We start from the raw sequence: 19039 nt of genomic DNA on the forward strand, positions 1-19039 counted from the left end.
TATGATCTTCCAAATATAAGTGCTCAGATGTGTGAGATACTGCCTTTCTGGTAAGAGTGTGGAAACTTGGAGAGTCCATGTCCATTTTGCATTTTTGTGCAGTTTCTAATAACATTTTAACATCCTTTCTCCATTCCATGTGTTTTCAAAGTAGCTGATCTGTAGTTCTTGGTGCAGGACTTTTGTACTTTGGGTTGGTCCCAATCTCAGAGGAACCCCAACTTGCTGGAAGCTGGGATGGGCAGACAGTGCACGAATTACCCTTGTTTTTGATGTTAAACTTCTGGATTGTGAAGACCCAAGCATTTCCAATTTATTTTTAAAGGCTTAACAATGGAGGTTCCTTCATTTGCTATGGAAGGCTGTGTTTCAGGTAGATTTCAATACACAAAGGTGATGAAATTATTATCAGATCTCTTTTGCTTCTTGGAAATTTCATCCCCGTGTTCAGATAGCATGGCATCATTTTTATTTCCAGCATATTTGAATTGCTGCGCTCCAGTAGATAAAAGAAAAATATAGAGACAATAAACACGCAGCTTTTGCAAGTTTCAGTGTGTTCTGACATAATTAATGTTAACAGAAATTTGGATAGCAGTTACCTATTTTCTTTTGTTCCGTGGTACTATTTTCAAGTAACATTTGCTGTAATTACCATCATCGCTTTCCAATGGCTCAAAGTAAGGAGAAAGAAATTATTTAACAGGATGTTGAGCATCCTGATTTAACTTTTATTTATTTTAGTGATTGTTTAAATGTTAACCAGCCACAAACCAGTGGGCTTTGAGGTTGGTCTGAGTGGCTACTGGCTACAGGACTCTGGTCTTGCAAAACATGAAATAATAATCTTCAATTTGCAAGTCAGGAACAGGATAGGGATATTTCCCATCTTTTTTTTTAATGAGTTCTTATACTTTGGGGCTGCTGCTCTGGTTCATCTCTGGCTTGTCTTTGTGTGGGCTGGTGTAGTCACTAACACAATTTTGCTTCCCAGCCTGGGCTGTTTCACACTCCCAGTGTCATTCCAGTTCAGCTGGGTGAAAGCACCATTTCCCCCAGCTTACATCTCAGGATAAATAATCACATCTCATGTGTTTAAACCTCAGCGAGTCCCGGAGCGTGGAACAGCTTCTTTCCAAAAGCCTCCTCGAGCATTTCCATGTGCTGCGCGTGGGATTTGCTCAAAGGAGCGGTTTCCTTGTATGTCCCTAAGAAAAGCCTCGTGTTACTCTATTTGGGGCCAGGTTTTTGCAGGTCTGTGGCTGAGCACGCAGTGCAGGAGGCTGCTGAGAACTTCAGTGAAGTTATATTTAGCCAAGTGGAGATAACTGCTTGCCTCAGGCCATGCAAGTACTTGTTTTATCCTCGTCAAAAAAGAGCCTACATGAACATCTCAGGCCTGTTTAGCTCTGGATATGCCATTGTCTCACCAAGCACTCTCTGTTTGACTGTGAAATATTGATATAAAATAAGAAAAATTATAAAATTAAACTTCTCATCCCTCTCCCTGTGTGCAGGGCTGTCTGTAGGGTGGTCCTGCAGTCAGGTATTCCATCAGAGCTTCCTGGGCAGGGCTTCCCCAAGTCACCAGAACCTGCCCTTGAAAATGGGTTCTTGAAAAACAGTGCTTCTTGACAGACCCATCCCTTTGGATCTTATTTTGCCCATAATTTTAGAATAGTGATTTTTTTTTTAACGCTGATAACTGATGGTTGACGTGTGGCACTGAGATGTTTTGTGCTTTAAAGGAAATATTACCTCTCTATCTTCAGCTTGCATTTGCTGCTGTGTGTCTTCTTTTCCAACTTGTTGCTGACTAAAATATATGTGTTTATTGAGTTTTGACTTTTTTATCACCTCAGTGTATGCACTGTTCTCTGGTTGGTGGTTTTTTGGCGGGTTTTTTTTGGCTGGTTGGTGTTTTTTTTCTTTTTATTGATCATGTTAAACAGCATGAGCTCAACCTCAGATGTTCTTTAAGGTGATACCACAGTATTTTATTATTCTGTATTAAATAACAATATTATTATATTAATATTATATAATTATCCTAATAGGATATTGCCTAGTGTTCTAATAAAATGAGTGCTTAAAAATCAAACAAGCACAAAGCAAAAACCAAAGCCAACCAAAGCCAAAAAATCCCAGCATTTTCTGGTTCATAAACCTTTAGTTCTACTGCCATGTATTTCATAAAATCCACAGATTCTTCCTTTTGTGCTGGTTTGCTGGCAAGTAAAAATGAAGAAAATAAAACACAACACAACAGACCTGAACAGTGATGTTTTCCCTCCACTGAAATTGCTGCAAGGATGGAATTAAATCCTGAGGTTCTTTGTGACATTGAGGCGTTTCTGTGATAAGTGTTCTGCTCATGGCCCCTGACAAACTGCTGGGGCCATCCAGAGAAAGCCTGTCCTTGTCTCTGCTCTGGGAGAAATCAAGGAGCCTTCACTCGTTTCCCTCGATTCCTTGGAAGCTTTTTCCTGTTTTGTTCTGCAGATAAAATGCCCTGATGCAGCTTCTCGGTGCCTTGTCTGAGCACCTCATGTTCTAAAACATGATCCCATGAAGGTTCCAGTTGTGCTCTATAGGATCCTAACTGTGAGAAAAAAAAATGCTTTCCTTCATCCAGGCTTGGCTTGGCTTAAGAAAACATTAATTCTCTACATACTTCGTCACAAAAACTTTTGAAAAACGGTATTATGCGGAAAAGAAAGTAAATGTTTTGTTTGTGTTGCTAGCAACCAGTTTAGTCTAACTTTTTTATCTGTGAGCTATATTTCTTTTGCAGACGAAAATTTATAAGATTTCAGGGAAAAATATTTTCTAATTGAATCCATTCCAGCTTTTGATCTGAGTAAAAACTTCCATTGTGAAAAGACGTATTATAATTGTGTTCATTTTAAGCATTCAGTAAGGGATTTAAGATAGGGGAATTTCTTTGTCTTCAGATAGATTCAGGTGATTTGAATTTTCAGAAAACCTATTTTTATTAGAACTGTTATTTGAACTTAATACGGATTTCTTGAATGCAAAAATTTTGATGCCTTTTATCATTTTAATAATCCATACAGAAAAATTACTTGCTGGAATTGAATTTGTAGTGCCCATGAAAGGATCTGACATAGAACTTAATAATCACCTCATAATTATCAGGGTGAAGTGACATTTGATCACTTGGGAATGACCTATGATGAGTTAATGCTCTGAAATGGCCTTTACCTATGGAACAAAAACGTTGTATTTTAATTATTCTTACATGATAGAACATGTATTTCTGCCTGGAGTCACACAGTGGTTCCTCCAGACATTTTTGGGGAAAATGTCATGTGAGAGCTGGGTTTCCCTCGTGTTTTACAAGGAAACAAAGTGAACTACTCCTTGATTTTTAAAAATTTCATTCTTATTTTGCTTAAAGCTTACTTAAATAGTATCCTAAGGGGTGAGGGAAAGCTTTTCCTGCTGATGAAATTGAACAGTAAGAACAGGGATGTAACTGTAGGGAGAAATAAATCAATAAAGTTTTTTTTCAATTGAGTTGCATTCCTGAACCTGAGCTTCTGCTGATTTCTTTCTATGTGAAAATAAGATTTTGGGTTTTTTTTTTTTTTTTTGTTTATTTCTTTAGCCTCTTGGATGGAAAGAAATGTTCTATTCATGTCTTGACAATTTTATAGAAGTGTTTATGTCCTTCTGTGAACTCAGCACTGCTTGGAATTTTGGCTTTACTGAATTTTTTTTCATATTCAGTGTATGTATGTCATGATGCATTGAGTTATTTCCATGTTTGTGGGTGGGGCACAGCATACACAGATGTTCAGATTGCTCAGATTAGGTGCACAATATTCAATCTGTTGCCTTTTTTTTTTTTTTTTTTAAGTGGGATGGAATAACTCCATTCAATTAAGTTTTTATTAAATAGTTAGGTGTTTGGATCTCGAAGGCTTCAGCACGTGGCTTTCAACATCTTGAAGGGTTTTTATTTTCAAACAAAGGGTAAAATACCATCCTGAAAACAGTCAATGGTTGTTCTAAATGAGTGCAGTATTATTACTCACACTGGAAAATTGTTTGTAGTGCTTAGCTGGGAACACTTTTATATTTTGCCTCAGTCTAGGCATTATCTCATGCTTATTCACGTGGTTATACATTTACTTTCCAAAGGGGAGGGGGGAAAAAAAAAGAAAAAAAGTCATGTGCAATCCTGGAGCTGTTTACTGCCAGCACATTCAGGGGGAATCAGACCCAGATTACTGCAAAACGTTGGCACATCAGCTCCAAGGGTGTATTCACCCAGCCCTTTATAGTTTCCATTACTTCCCAAAGCCTAAAGGTCAAGTGTTTGAAGGGGAAGCAGCTCCCAAGATGAGTTGTCTTCATATCTGACAGTTACTACTCCAGACATTTCAGTTGTGCTTTATTACAGTTTTTAAAGGAAAGCTGCAGTCTGGGCTTCACATGTAGGAATAGGATCAGTTGACAGGTCGAATTAAAATACTCCTATTATGTAGCACATCATGTCATGGTGGTTTTTTTTAATCTTGGAAGTATTAATCATTTATATTTTGTTACCTTGGAACCTTTACTGACAGTAATATCACCAGCACTCCTGCAAGTCTTGCTTTTATTTTGGAGATTTTTGGCTGAAAGCACATTTATGTGTGTCTACCTTTCATAATGTTTGTAGAAGCTTCTCTGGAGGATTTTAAAGGCTTGCATGATGCTTTTTTTCAGTGTTTCATGTTCATGCTACATATGCTTTGCAGAAAAATAGCTTCACTCTGCTCCTTCAAACATTTTATTTAAATAAGTTGTGGGTTTTTTCTGGAATAATTTTTGAGTTGGAAACCTGAACATAAATGAGGAATATTTGAAAGAAAAAAGAAAAAAAAGCCTCCCCCAAAAAAACCATCAGATTAAATTAAAAATCCTTGGCAGGTATCCTTTCATACTTTCAGGGAGACTCGAGCCTCCAGCTCAAAGAAGTTGCTGTGTGATAAGTTTGTGTGCCAGTTGTTTAATGTTAATGGGCCCATGTTCTGTTCTTTGCCTCTAGGAAAAAAATTGGGATTTAAGCTATCTTATAAGTCTCTAAAATCTAAATTAACACAGTTGTGAACTGTTCATGCATTTAGGCCCTGAGACCTGGATCCAGATGTTACGTCCAGAGTCTATTGTATTAATGCTACACTATAAATTACATGAGAAACAAGGAAGAAAACAAGTTTAGATCTCCAAGTAAAGCTCATTTCCTAATTCATTTAGGGCAAGTTTAAAAAAAAATAAAAAGTGCAAGTGTTTTACCGTGCTTTCTGAGGAAACAAAGCTTATGTGGTCATGCTGTGTGCCTCTGCTGACTGCCAGCCTCTTACCTCCTCCCTTTCCCCCAGTAACTTCTGAAACTCCTGGACAATTTCAAACAGATTTGACAGGAGTAAAGGTCTCAGAGATATCAGGTTCCTACTAGTTTCATGGAAATAGGTGCCTGGATGGAGAAAAAGAGACCCTATTCATGTGCCTGCTTTGGAAAAAGCTGTGGAATGAGATCAACTGTATTATTAGACACTAGCAAATCCTCACGGGAGAGAGAAGTTATGAATGCATTAAATAAGGGAAAAGCTTTGACTGGATTTCTCACCTTTTTAGACATTAGGGGATCCAGCACAAGAGTCATAGCCATGGGAAACCAGCCTTCAGTAGTTCCATTGCTCACAGACCTGCTGCCTGCCTGCTCAGCGAGGTGGGAACACATCTGATCCTGCCTGGAGCCACGGAATTAATGAGAGAAACAGTGAAAAAAAAAAAAAACAAAAAAACAAGGTTCTTTAAGGGTGTCCTGCTTCAGTCCTCTTTGTAACCAAACTTCAGAGGCTGAGGGGTAGCAGGGAGCTGAACGGACAATATTGCCTGAAATACAGAAGGGAGCGATAAAAAGAGGGGAAGCATAGAAGAGGAATAAATCATTTGGGGTGCATGCATAAAATGCAAACCTGACAGTTCCTGTGTGGTGAAATAGTAATTTCATCCCAAATCCAACGAAATACTTGATTTGTTGGTTCTTCACATAATCATGTAATCACTCCTTGTGGAACTGTAAGGTATAGTTGTCTGTTCCACATTTATTGCTCTAAAAACTATCTTGTACACCTGATTTTTATATATTTTTTGCCTTTGGCTTCTTTACTCCAATTGCTTTGATTTTTTTTTTTTTTTTTTTCTTGGTGAAGTGAAACAATTTATGTGATTGCCATTGGGGAAAAAAAAAGGGAAAAAGTGGAAGAAATACCTGATGTTACAGGTGCTGAGTATTACCCCACCACAGTTTGTTTTAGTATTTAGTGTATTTCTAATTTTAAGGGATTCAGTTGCGCAGTGGTCAAAAAAATTGGTGTGGGGGGGTGTGGAAATTAGTGGCAGCTTTCTGTGGCTTAGCACCTTGAGAAATGAGCATTTATGTAGTGCAGATGCTCTGCAACTTAGTTCCTGCATTTTTTGGAAATACATCTTATTTTTTACAAAGATAGGATTTTTTACATAAACATATATGTGTGTGTATACATATATACACACACACACATATATACATACATATATCTATACACATATATACATATATACATATATACATATATACATATATATATACATATATATATACACACACACACACACACATATATATATATATGTTTAAGGTTAGTTAGGAGGAAGTGCTCTCATGAGCAATATTTTTTAGAGTAAGACTGAAAAAATGGTTACAGAGCACTCTGAGGTAGTGGAATCACAGCCTGGGTAGATCCTGACCAGACCATGCCACAGCTGTCAAAATTCAGTAGCTAAAGACCCTTTCAGCCTGGGTGGGATTAAGCTTCACAGAAGTAGCTGATTGTATAGATATGTGAAATATGGTGTTTCTGAAGAGTGTAGAGATTAAACAAGGAAGTTTTCTAAAGGCTTTAAGGAAAGACATATGGATATAGTGCCATTCATGAAATAAACCCAGTAGTTACTTGCCCAGTAGGTGTTTCTGGTACTCTAACCTATTTCCATGCTTGTTTTTTTTTCCTTTGGGGGGGATATTTAAGAATTATCTCATGTTCTTACTATTTTCATTTACCATTTTTAATTCCAAAACTGTCTGAAGAACCAGGCATCCTAAAATGAAGAACCAGGCATCCTGATGATATCCTGATGATGCTTACACAGGGTAGATGTTACAGGGTTAAAGGAAAGGAATGAAACATGCAAACAGATTTATGTCATATTTGAACATTATCAGTATTAAAGTCTGTGTCTGTTTTCTGTGGGTTTTCACTGTCTAGGTTGATGTGGTTTATATTTGAAATTAAATGTCCTGGTTGTTAACAGTCAAGAAATGCAAGCTGGAATTGAGAGGAAGGTTGTGTGGTATGAGGGATAGAGAAAGTAACATGTATGTAGCCAAAGCTATATGGAGCTTTAGTCCAACATAAAAATATACTTGCTGAGAAAGTGATTTATCTATAAATTGTGGAGTCTGAACATGGCAGAGGGAAAAGAACACTGTAAGCCAGGGAACAGAGTATGTCCTAGAACAAATGGATACAAATTGGGCGCGTGTGTGTGTGTGTGTGTTGAGGAGACAAATCAGGAAAACATAACTCAGCTACACCAATGAGATGTAGAAAATCTTTTGTGAAGTTAAATTCCTGCATGAGGGGGTTTATGTGACAGATTTAGGTGACACTGTTTATTGTGATTGCACAGAGGTGCAAGCCCCACAAAAAATGATGCTCAGAGCTCATTCCCAGTCAGTGACTTCATGGAGGGCTTTCAGGATCAGAGCCTGATCAGAGCTGAGCATAAAGCTGGATGAGGGGTGGAAGGAGCAACAGAGCCTTCAGGGTGTTCTGGCACCTGGTGATATTTCCAATTTCTCTGTAGTTTTCCTCCTTGCACCCCAATCCTTATGGGGCCCACAGTGCCATGAGTGTGTGGGGTTGAGGGCGTGAGGAACAGTGGAACGCTCTCCAAAAAACACTTGGGAACTGCTCCCATGCAAAATAGTGAAGCCAGAAGGAATTTAATTTCCACTGGACATGGAGCTGATAGGATGGCAATTCTGGAGGTTTTTGCAGTGTGTGGTAAAAGCCCGAGAGAAATACCAATCACTTACATCAGCTGTTTTGCTCTAGAGTAGTTGTAATGCCTTCGTCAGGAGGGAGGTTTGTTGCAGGCAAGATTTTTGTGTTAAACTTGTTTTTTGGAGGTTGGTGATCATATTTTTACACCGTCTGATGTAACCTGCCAGATTTCTTGGCTTCCATGGTGCTTTGTAATTTCTTCTAGCTTCCTAGAGTTTGCTCTTACAAAAGCAACTTCTGCTTTCACGTTGTCATCACTATATTGTGCAAGTCCAGTGTACTCGTTTTATTACCACACCCAGGGATGTCATAGTTACTGCTGAATGATTTCCCTCGAGATAATAGTGGCACAGCTTTAAAAAATCAAGACCACTCAGTGATTGACTTAAGAAATAAAAATGGTATAATGCTTTCCAGATTCAAGCTTGTAACAATACTTTCTTTGTGTGAGTGTCAGCATCATTCATTTGTAGGTCATATTCTTTAACCCTGTACATGAATTTTCATTAACATTTTTCTCTTTTAAATTCTTAGGTATTTTCATAGTGAAAGCTTATTTTTATCCAAATGTTGATTCTACCTTATTTCAGAGTCTGTGGAGTAGGAGAGGTAGCTGATATTTAAGAGGGAATCACAGCCTGTCTGTCTTGCAAATGCTCCAGCTCTCAACTGAGAAAAAGAAGCTGCTGTATCTCACATGCAAGGCACAACTTCCTTTTCTAACAATTCCTTTGGAATGAAATTAACTCAAGACTAACTAGTTTTAATTAAGACATCCAGACTCTGTAGTAAAGAATTTGCCTTCAGTATCAGCAGTGGACAAAGGGTATGGGTAGCTCACCTGTACAGCTTTTAACACCATCTCCTAGCAGGATTTTTCTAGGTGGCCACAGAGCTGGTCAGGAGGACTGGGGCACCTCTGCTGCCAAAAGAGGCTGAGAAAATTTGGTTTGTTCACCCTGTGAAGGAGCAGGTTGTGTGGAAACCTCAGAGCACCTTCCAGCGTGTGAGGGGGCTGCAGGGAAAGGACTCTGCACTGGGTACTGGAGGGACAGGACCAGGTGGAATGGGTAGAAATTAAAAGAGGGGACATTTAGGTGAGATATTGGAATTGTTCCCTGGCAGGGTGGGCAGGCCCTGGCACAGGGTGCCCAGAGCAGCTGGGGCTGCCCCTGGATCCCTGGCAGTGCCCAAGGCCAGGCTGGACATTGGGGCTGGGAGCTCCTGGGACACTGGGAGCTGGCCCTGCCCATGGAACAAGATGGGCTTTGGGGTCCCTTCCAACCCTCCACATTCTCTGATTCTGTGATTCTGTGCTCAGAACAGGGCAGTGACAAAAGGATTTGTTGTTGTGTGGATCTGTAGGGCTTTCCTGCTCCAGTACAGTGGTCACAGCTGATTTCACAGACTGCAGGTCTCCAAGAAACCAGACAGGGACTGCACAGCTGCTCCGTGCTGGTGGGCTGCTCTGGAATTTATTTTTTTCCCCCTCAGATTCTTGTTTAATATTTCCCTGGTGAAAGGATATTGCTTGAGCAATACCTTGCAGGCAGCAGCATCTGTCTGCATGGAAGTAGGTGTTCCTGGGTGTGCTAGCTCAGTCTGAAATTCTGTTTTAGGGGCAGAGCACGGGGATCTCTGTGTCTCACTCAGGGGTAGGAAAAGATCTCTTCTCACTCAGAGGCAGGAGGAGTGGAAGCTGAGTGAGCCGAGTTAGAGCCTGTAAAAGGCCATACAAGGTTGGCTCATGTGATTAAACCTCTATCATTCACATGCTGGGAGTATTTTCATTTGAAAATCAGACTGAAGTATCTGTCAAGTGTGCTCTCTCCAAAAATTGTTAATTAGTCTTCAAAACAGAGAAGGAGGAATTGAAATACTGTGGGTTAAGATTTAACAGGAAAGAGGCTCACAAGTACACACAACATATAGATCTATAAATACATCTATATATATATATCTATATGCTCTACCCTGCCAGGACAACAAGGGACAGAATCTATCTAATTATTTTTTTTTCTTTTTCCTACCTTCTGGAAGTATAGAATTCCTTAAATATGTTGTGGATAAAAAATACTGTTAGAAAGGGTTGTTGGAATACTTTACTAATAGAGAAAGAAATCACAGCCAGCAAAGCAGATGTAATGAGAGTTTCCAGCATGATTTTTTTTTCTTATAGACATAGTGAAAAATTGTTATTGGAAATAAGCTGACTGTTAGTGTTTATCTTCAGAATCTGACTCAGAAGAGAGGCATTGCTGTGTGAAAGTCCTCCTTTCAGTGCATAACTTCTGATAATTATTGCCTTAGATATGATAACTCTCTTTTTTAGGGTAGTAATGCAAAGATTATATAGCAGATCTGTGTTATTTCATGCAAAATTAAAATTCACTGTCAGTATACAATAAAGTAACTTTAAGTTTTGGAATCTTCTGTGAAAAATGTGTTGTCTCATTTTTTAGTAACTGTTATTTTCTTATGTGAAGCACATCTTCCTGTAAGCATAAGCATCTAGAAGAAAAACTGAGAAACTTTTCAGTTATTTCTGTAATATTTTGTGTCTTATGTTTGAGATCACTTCTTCCCTCATCTCTAGAATACAAGCAGTGGGCAGGGTGGGAGGTCAGGGGAAAATGACATTTTTGGCATAACCTTCTAATTGTTTTTATTTCTCAAGTTCAAAATACAGGCCTGGTGGATATGTGATGACTGTGATTTCTGATTAAGGGAACAGAGTTTTCTGAATGCTTCTGTGTTCACCTTCCTGCACTTGTAAGAACATAAAAATTTTTAAAAATAAAATGCCAACAAACAATAAAGCAGAAACTGAAGGGCAGTCAGTCAGTTGTCCCCTGGGACCTCTACCAGATCTACTCCTTCTCTGTATAAATGAAGTGTTTAGTGCTTCAGTGTTTTACATAATGTTTTCTTGAATGATCTGAAAGGGGAAGTAGAAAGCACATTAGTTACATCTGCAGATGATGCCGAGCCAGAGAGCTGCAGCAGCTGTAAGGATGGTGAGAAATTTAAATTCATCTGGGGAGCAGCAACGTGCAGGAATTTACAAAGCTAACAACAACAACAAAAATTAAAATTCACCGTTACAAATTTACAAAATCACCTCGGAAACGTGATCCAAACCAAAGACGTGTTGCTTGTCAGATTAGCTTAGTGAGGTGTTAATGATGTTTTCTTTCACTCCTGCAGTACCCAAGAGCTGTTTATCTTGATATCCCACCCAGTTAACTGTTTGTTATGGTATCCTGATCTTTAACCACTTCCACTGCATCTCCCTAGAACTGTTTGGAGTTTCCCTACTGTGGTTTTGGTGATGAAGGACAAATAACTGGACTGTTTCTTGCTTTAGTTGCAAGGACAATCTTAGCAGTGTTGTGGGAAAAACTAACATCTCCTTTTGAATGAGAATTTAAATTGAATTAATTTTAAATTAAATTTAAATTTAATTTAATCCTTTTCCCCCACAACACTGAATTTTATTAAAATTCTGTCTGCAATTTACACGCCAGTCCCAAATTCAGAGTTCTTGGATGCAAAATTGTGTTATTTTGTCATCTTCTCCTCTACCGGTCCGCTTTCCAGTTCGGGTGCCAGCATGACTCAAAAGCAGAGCTGCCTGGAGATTTCATTTCTCTTGACGTTGTTTTAGTGCCGCTTTGGGAATTCAGTGGGCCTGGCTGCCTTTTTGGCTTATCAGCCTCTCAGCCCCGGGCTCCTGGTGGGGCGAACGCCACTGGGCTGTAATTAGCCGAGATAGCAGCGTTGCTATTGTTAGTGCTGACATCTCTGTGTGTTCAATAGGTGCTGGAAAACAGTTCCATGCTGGAGGAGCTGCCTGCCAGAAGGGGATTTTGGTTTTCGTGTGATGTGCTGTGTGAGGGAGGCAGAGCACCAGCACGCAGTCCAGGATCATGGAATCACTGGGTGCTTTGGGATGGGGGGCCCCTTAAAGCCCATCTCGTTCCACTCCTTTCCATGGGCAGGGACACCTTCCGCTATTTCAGCCTGTCGCACTGGTTTTCTTTCAATTAGGGCTGTATCCAAACATTCTGTGTGTTTCCCTGGAGGTAGCTGGATAATGTGCTCCCCACAGCCATCCTAAATTAAGATTAGATGACTGTGGGAGGAGGGAAGGTACAGAAGAGTTTTGCAGAAAACCTTACTATTTTTTTTTCCTTTTTTTAGTTGATTTGTCAGCACCTGCATGATAATTTTAATCCTCCTGGTGACGGGCTTGCTCTGCTCACCTTTGTAGGCCTCCTAGTAATGGTCCACAGGTCTCAGTTTCTAAGACACAGAAGAAGGACAGTGAATTTTATAGTGAGAAAGTAGGTAATGGTCAATTGCTTTGCATAAAGACTGAACTAAAGGGTAAACTGAAGGTTGACCATCCGTGTTGGACTTCAACACCTGCAAATTTGGGCGCATACCCTGTGTCCCTGTAGCAGCGCTGGGGGTTTTCAATAATTACAGTTGCTTTTGGAGTGTCTGCTGTGTGTCTGGCGTGATTTTGGTTGTGCAGTGGTACCAGGCTTTCAGAATAATTCTACTGCTACTCACTTTGACCTGTTTTAGGATTATGCATTTTTCATTCTTTTTGTGCACTGAAAACTGTAATTTGTTTGTCTTGATTAAATATACTTGCCTGTACCTGATCTCAGTTGAATATATTAAGGCATAAGACAAAAATTATGTGCCCTCCTTGCTATTTCCTTCACGGTAAAAGGTTGTGATCCTATTTATCTGTGCTACTGTGCCTCTCTATCTCTGTGAATTCTTTATCCAAATAGTGTGGTGGTGGCTTGCAAGTGATGAAAAACAGTTTCCTTTACACAAATGTCCATCTTTGTTAATGCTGTCAGACAGCAAGTGTGATGTTCAGGGGGTGCACACCAATCTGTAGGCTACTGATAGTGTAATCTAATTTCCAAAAATAAATTAAAAGCATCTTTTCATCTGTAGCTATCAGATGCGTGCCAGCTAAAGACAACAACGCTTTAGAGACAGCACATGTGTATTTGGTGGCTAATTGGAAATTAAACCTTTGGGTTTTACACATTTTCTGACAGACTGACCTTGCTGAAGGAGGTCAGGATGGTATCATGTGGCAGAGACTTCCCCAGATAAAAGGTCTGTGTGGAAGCACTGTTGCTCATTTCAAACAATGTCTTTGGAAGCTTTGTGAGCAGCTTTTACCTTTACCAGCCAAAATTCTTTTAGTGTTAAGGCATTAGTGAAAGTTAAATTTTAAAAAGTTAGCAAACAATAGGTATTTTTTAAATAGATGTCTTTTATGTAATTTTCCATGCCTTCCCAAGTAAAATGGGGAAAAAAACCAAATCAAACTGCATTTCTGATTTTAATAGGTGAGGTGCCACAACAGAGTGAACTCTTCCCTAGTGTGTACCACTTACATTTATGTTTTTTTATAGGATGCTATAGCTGTATATAGTTACTCAAGCTGAAAAGATGGCTAATACTTCTCTCCACAGGGAAATGCCACAAAATTTATGTCAGTCTTTTTGATAATCACAAGATATGAGAGACGAACCCTTCTCCTTCTTCCACTCCCTCAAACTATTGTGTTGTATATTAATGTGTATCCACCCAGATTTGCATGGTTGTAGCTCAGCTGGCGCTGGTTTGTATGTATGGCTGAGCTATTCTTCCTTTGACATGACAAAAACAACAGTTTTCTGTTGTTTGTCCCAGACCAGGCAAAACAAAATATGTTCACACCTCCTGTACGTCCTGTATGGCATCCCCATTGCTGAAAACACACAGTGGTTCATTACAGATCCTTTAATCTCACTGAGTTGATGAGGCTGCCTGTTTAATTGAAGGAGTCCTTGTATGATTAAGAACTTACTGTCTGAGCCCTGAAGGTGGCAACTTGTTGGCTAGATTTTTCATATTAGCTTCAAGGAATCCCAGAATAGTTTGGTTTTGGAAGGTTCCTGTGGAGCTCCCTCAGCCCAGGCCGTGCCCAGCTGGGGCTGCCATGGCTCCACACAGGGACACTCCAGGCCCTCCCTGGGCAGCTGTTCCAGGCCTCTGCCCCTCCATGGACACAAGTTCTTCCTCCTGCCGGGCTGCCGCTCGCTGCCCTTTATTTTATTATCGGCAGCGCCCAGCAGAGCCCGGCCCCGTCCTCTGGCAGCCCTCGGAGATGTTTGTGTGGATCCACGGGATCCCCTCTGGGCCTTCCCTTCTCCGGCCTGGCCGGGCCCGGCTCCCGCAGCCTCTGGCCGGCCCGGAGCTGCTGCAGACTCCTTCTCAATATTGTGGCCCTCTGGAAATAATTAGCATGTAGATCATTCCACGTATTTCTCCATTCTCTGCATGACAAATTTATTGTCCCCCTTTGAACTGGAGGGCTGTAAGGTATTTCTTACACTTATTGGAGATGTGTTCAAGTTTACTAGAGCAAAGCCTCAGCGAAGTTTCTTGTACAGTTGAAATAACTCATTCTTTCCTTGTGTCCCAGTTCAGACTTGGATCTCTGAAGCTGCAGGAAGTCCCAAGGCCAGCAGAGGTGGTCAAGGAACTCCTTGGTTACTGCCTGGACAGGCTGGGAAAGCTGCAGGCCAAAACTGAGCATCTGCAGAGAGAAAATGAAAAGCTTCTCAGCAACTGTAGCGATGCAGAGAAGAGGTGAGTTCCCAGATGGATCCACAGGTGACACCTGAGAAGCTCAGCAGCAGAGGACAGAAATTTTTATGCGTTTGAGACATGTTTTGAGCTCAGTTACCCACAGCCCATGTGGTTGTGGATATCCTCCCTTTGACAAAGATGCAACTGATACTAAAAAACTTGCAGTTAAAGGTGGTTTTAGCTTATGAGTTAGCAAAAACTCCCAAACACCTAAAAATCTGTGGAATTAGTTTAACTTTCTTTAGGAAGCCTTTTCATTAACATTATTTTTTGTAACTCTTAGGACTGGCAGTGTAAATTATATACATTTTTGTGTGGGGAATAAATTGCTGTTTCTTTCATCAGTTTTCTTTGTTGAAGAAGCCGGAATTGAAAAATGAGTGCAGTATTACAGGGAAAAGTACCATTATTTTTCAAGAGATTTTTGTAATTGCTGTTGAATTTACAACCTGAATTGTCAATCATTCTGTAGTGAAATAATCTATGCTTGTTTCACTGATCATAGAACTCTTAGGGCAGAGCAGTCAGAGATTTATCTTGCTTTTCTGTTGCTTTACCTGAAAAAACACACGATCTAGGAAGATTGATGAAAGAATGCAGCTAATTTGTGTTAATTTACCTTGAAAAAGAGAGCCAACTTTTGGGAGGAGTTAGTTTTGTTTCCCTCTCATTAAAATGAGTAACAGTTTCTCCTGACAGTCTGCCTGACAAGCAAAGGGCCTCCCCTAAGTAGTGTTTTACTGCTTAACAGTGTAATTGAACAATAGTGTATTGTATAACCCGTGTTCTGTACTGCATTACACGCTGATGTGTAAGAGGCATTAGTGCTTGTATCAATTTCCATGGTGGGGTGGCACTTTTTTACAGAGTAACCCCAAAGAAAAGGAGGAAAAAGGAAAAAAAAAAATATATAAAAAAAATCAGAGCTGTGTGACTTTGTTCTCAGTGCAAGCTGGTGGATTTATTTATCATGTTTATCTTTTTGAGTACATGAAAAGTGGATTTTCAAAATATACAGTGAAGGTTTTATGGTCAGCAGTCTTCGGCCATGTCTGTTAAATGCAGAACAACAATAATTCATAAATAATTTTCATTCAAGAAATAATGAGCTTTTTGGTTTTTGGTTTTTTTTTGGGGGGGGGGGGGTTGGGGAGTTTTTTTATTTGTTTTATTTAATTTTTTTAAATTAGTTTGGCGTAGTGTTTTTTTAAAATTCTTTTTACCACAGCCCAGTTCTAGCCTGCTGTCTCCTTTTGCTGCTTCAGCTCCAAATGCTGAGAGTTGCCCCGAGCTGAACAAAGCTGTGCCTGTCTTTGTTCAGGAGGCAGGATTTCAGGATTTGCATCCTGCACCACTCACGGTGCTGAGTGGTGAAACATCAAATACGGAGCACGTGGTGTGGGGAATTGCGCTCCTGCCTCGCCCGCCAGCCCTGCAGCAGCTCCCTCTGCCCACAGCCTCTCTCCTCAGGACTTCATTAGAATTAAAACATAGCAGGCAGGCTTCTGAGAGCTGCTTTTGTGCCCCTTAGTCGTGGGGCACTGGGTGGAATTATTCAGTCATCCCATTTCCATCTCCCTGTTTGGATTTTCTTGCCCATCACGGAGGTTTTGGTGAGCGAGTGGCTGCCTGGGGTTGGGTGTGTGTATCTGTGTGTGCACACCTCAGGGATGGATGAGTTAAAATGTCAGTGCAGAACAGCTGCTCTCTTTATTTCATAGAGAAAATTCAAGGCTGATTAGTTCCAGGTCAGGTTGGACACTGGGGCTTGGAGCAGCCTAGGATGGTGGAAGGTGTCCCTGCCCATGGAACTGGCTGGGCTTTAAGGCCCCTCCAACCCAAACCCATCTGTGATTCCCTAATAATGGAGGTGGCAAATTTTAAGTAATAATAACCTGTAGCAAAATAATTCCTTCAACAATAAAAATCTAATTTCTGGTTTGGGCCTGGGGTCTGTTTTTTTTTATCAGGTGTCTAAAATTTGTGTAGACAAGCCAAATTCAAAATAGCTGCCACTTTATGTTGTGGTCAACTGCAGTGACAGTATATTTAAACCACAAGCAGATTATAAAAATGCAAGCTAGGTACTTTGGGCTTGAAACTGGGTCTTCAGCATTAGCTCATCAACATTCCATACCATTGCCAGTGCTGGGGGAAGGGTGAATCTGAAATGCAAGGGAGCAGTGCTGTGAGATCGGGAATTATTTTAGAGCACTGGGAGCAGGGATGAATACCAGAGGTGCTGAGTTCTTTCCTTCTTAGTCTTGGATTGTGAAGGCTGCCACTAATAATTAAAGAAATGCCATTAAGTTTCATGGCTCACATTCACCTCTGTAGAGCATGTGTGATTGCTCTGTGTTGGGTCACTGCTTGAAATCTTGCTTTTTATTATGAATTTCTCAGTTCATTGTTTGTCATAGTCCCTGCCAGTGTGTGTTTTCAGTGCAGGATTTTGGATCCCTGTCACCTTTGGCTGCAATTTGGCATGTGAAAAGCATTTCAGAGAGACCTGAGGATGCAGAAATTGGGAGGCAACACTCCAGCAATTAAACCCCATTTGGGTTCTTGGTGTCTGTGAGATGAGCAGCTCCTGCAATTGGCCTGGAGAGATGGTGTTTGAGGCACACAGGGTGCACACAGGCAGCAGCACGTGAGGAATGGCAATTAAAGTTTGTGTTGGCAGCCATGAAACCCAGCCAGCTCTGCTCTGTGCTCACGTAGCTCAGGTGGTGAATGCCTCAGTGGATGCTCACCACCTGCACAATTTCTGCATCTCTGTCCCCAAAACCCTTGTCTTTTGTCAGTCTCTTTTAAAGTATCAGATGTGCCATATAGCAGTGTATTTTAAAGGCTCATAACCTACAAGTACAGCATTAATGTGGCACTTTTGTGATATTCAGTGCTTTTACATTGAGTATTTTGCCAAATTACTGCCATTCTGTGTCTGGAGAATGCATTTGGATGTGGATAGCTTTGAATAGCGGGAAAAAAAAATCAACAAAAGGTGTTCATGTAAATGAAAACAATCATATGAGATTAACTGATGGCATACTACTAATGGGTTTTGCCCAGAGGGAAGAGCTAATATTCTAATACTAATATTCAAGATGCTGACTTTTTTCTCCAGAGAGTGAAGAAATTGGCTAGTCTTGCAGTAGGTTTCTCCACTGTACTACTCACAGTCCAGGCAGCATCAGCTTTACTTCACTGGAAGTTTCCATTCACATGGGTTTTCATCAGGGGATGTCTTTGCAGCACTTGAGGGCATCACTGAAGTTGTCTTAAATGGCACTTTTTTGGCCAAGTCAGCCACATTTCTCATTGTTTGAATCAGCCTCAACTGCTCCAACACAAGCCAGTGCCTTGGCAAAGTAAAGGCAGAGAGCAACCGCTTTCCCTGGTTTATGTGTGGGAGAGGGGATTATTCTACAGGATTTGATACAGACAAGATTAGCATATTTTAGACAAAATCCTTTTTTCCCCCCATTTTTATGTATACAGAAATAATTAGTATCAAGCATGTCCAGGCTCTTCTGGGCCCTGCATTAGAGTTTATGATTCTTTATGAATTGTCTATTTATTCCCCAGTTAACAGTTAACTTCCCTTTTGTAGGTGGAAAGTCTCCTGGTAGTTGATTAGTACCTATGATCTTTCATTTAGGAATTATTGAACTGATCTATATGGTAATGATGTTCTGCTATTTGCATTTAAATTAGATGAATTATTTATCAACTATCAAGCATATCCCTAAAGCATTGAACAGTAGGCTTAATACTTCATGAGATTTTTTTTTTTGCTGTTGTCTTCCTTCTTACATCATATATGGTTTTGATCTGTGAACAAAATAATTAGTATTTATGTAGGAAGTCTGTTGAAATCTCTTGCCTTATAAATTAGTATTTTTAAAGTCTGTTGCATTAATAGCATAATAAGCCTTCTAAACTTTTTTACAGCCTTACACAGGCTGTTGAAAGAAATGTTTTTAAGTTATGACTATTTACTATATTTACCATGATCAGTAAGTTTATCGAGATGTTTATTTGCTTCTTGTGTACACAGCTAATAAAATGTTTGTGGTTCAACCCAAGAACTGAAAGGTTATGAAATATAAGAATTAAATACAGAATTACATTTGCCACAAATCACTTAATTTGTTGTGCTCAGGTTTGCTTGTATTCCAGTTTTTCTTATGAGACTTTATACAACCATATTCTTAATTTAATACTCCCATTGTGCTTCC

The 19039-nt window shown here is 40.0% G+C and overlaps 1 protein-coding gene across 2 annotated transcripts in view; it reads left to right on the forward strand.

The window, feature by feature from the left end:
- The window catches only part of XRCC4 (X-ray repair cross complementing 4), a 142159-nt gene that overhangs the window by 40581 nt on the left and 82539 nt on the right, over positions 1-19039 (forward strand). For both annotated transcript variants that reach the window (XM_005529477.3, XM_014258236.2), the window contains exon 4: positions 14632-14798. In XM_005529477.3, coding sequence (XP_005529534.1) covers positions 14632-14798 — 167 coding nt within the window. The remainder of the gene's footprint in view (positions 1-14631; positions 14799-19039) is intronic.

This window comes from Pseudopodoces humilis, chromosome 4 (genome assembly GCF_049639895.1).
Source record: "Pseudopodoces humilis isolate 2021_Gansu_Grassland_sample_001 chromosome 4, ASM4963989v1, whole genome shotgun sequence".
Taxonomy (NCBI): domain Eukaryota; kingdom Metazoa; phylum Chordata; class Aves; order Passeriformes; family Paridae; genus Pseudopodoces; species Pseudopodoces humilis.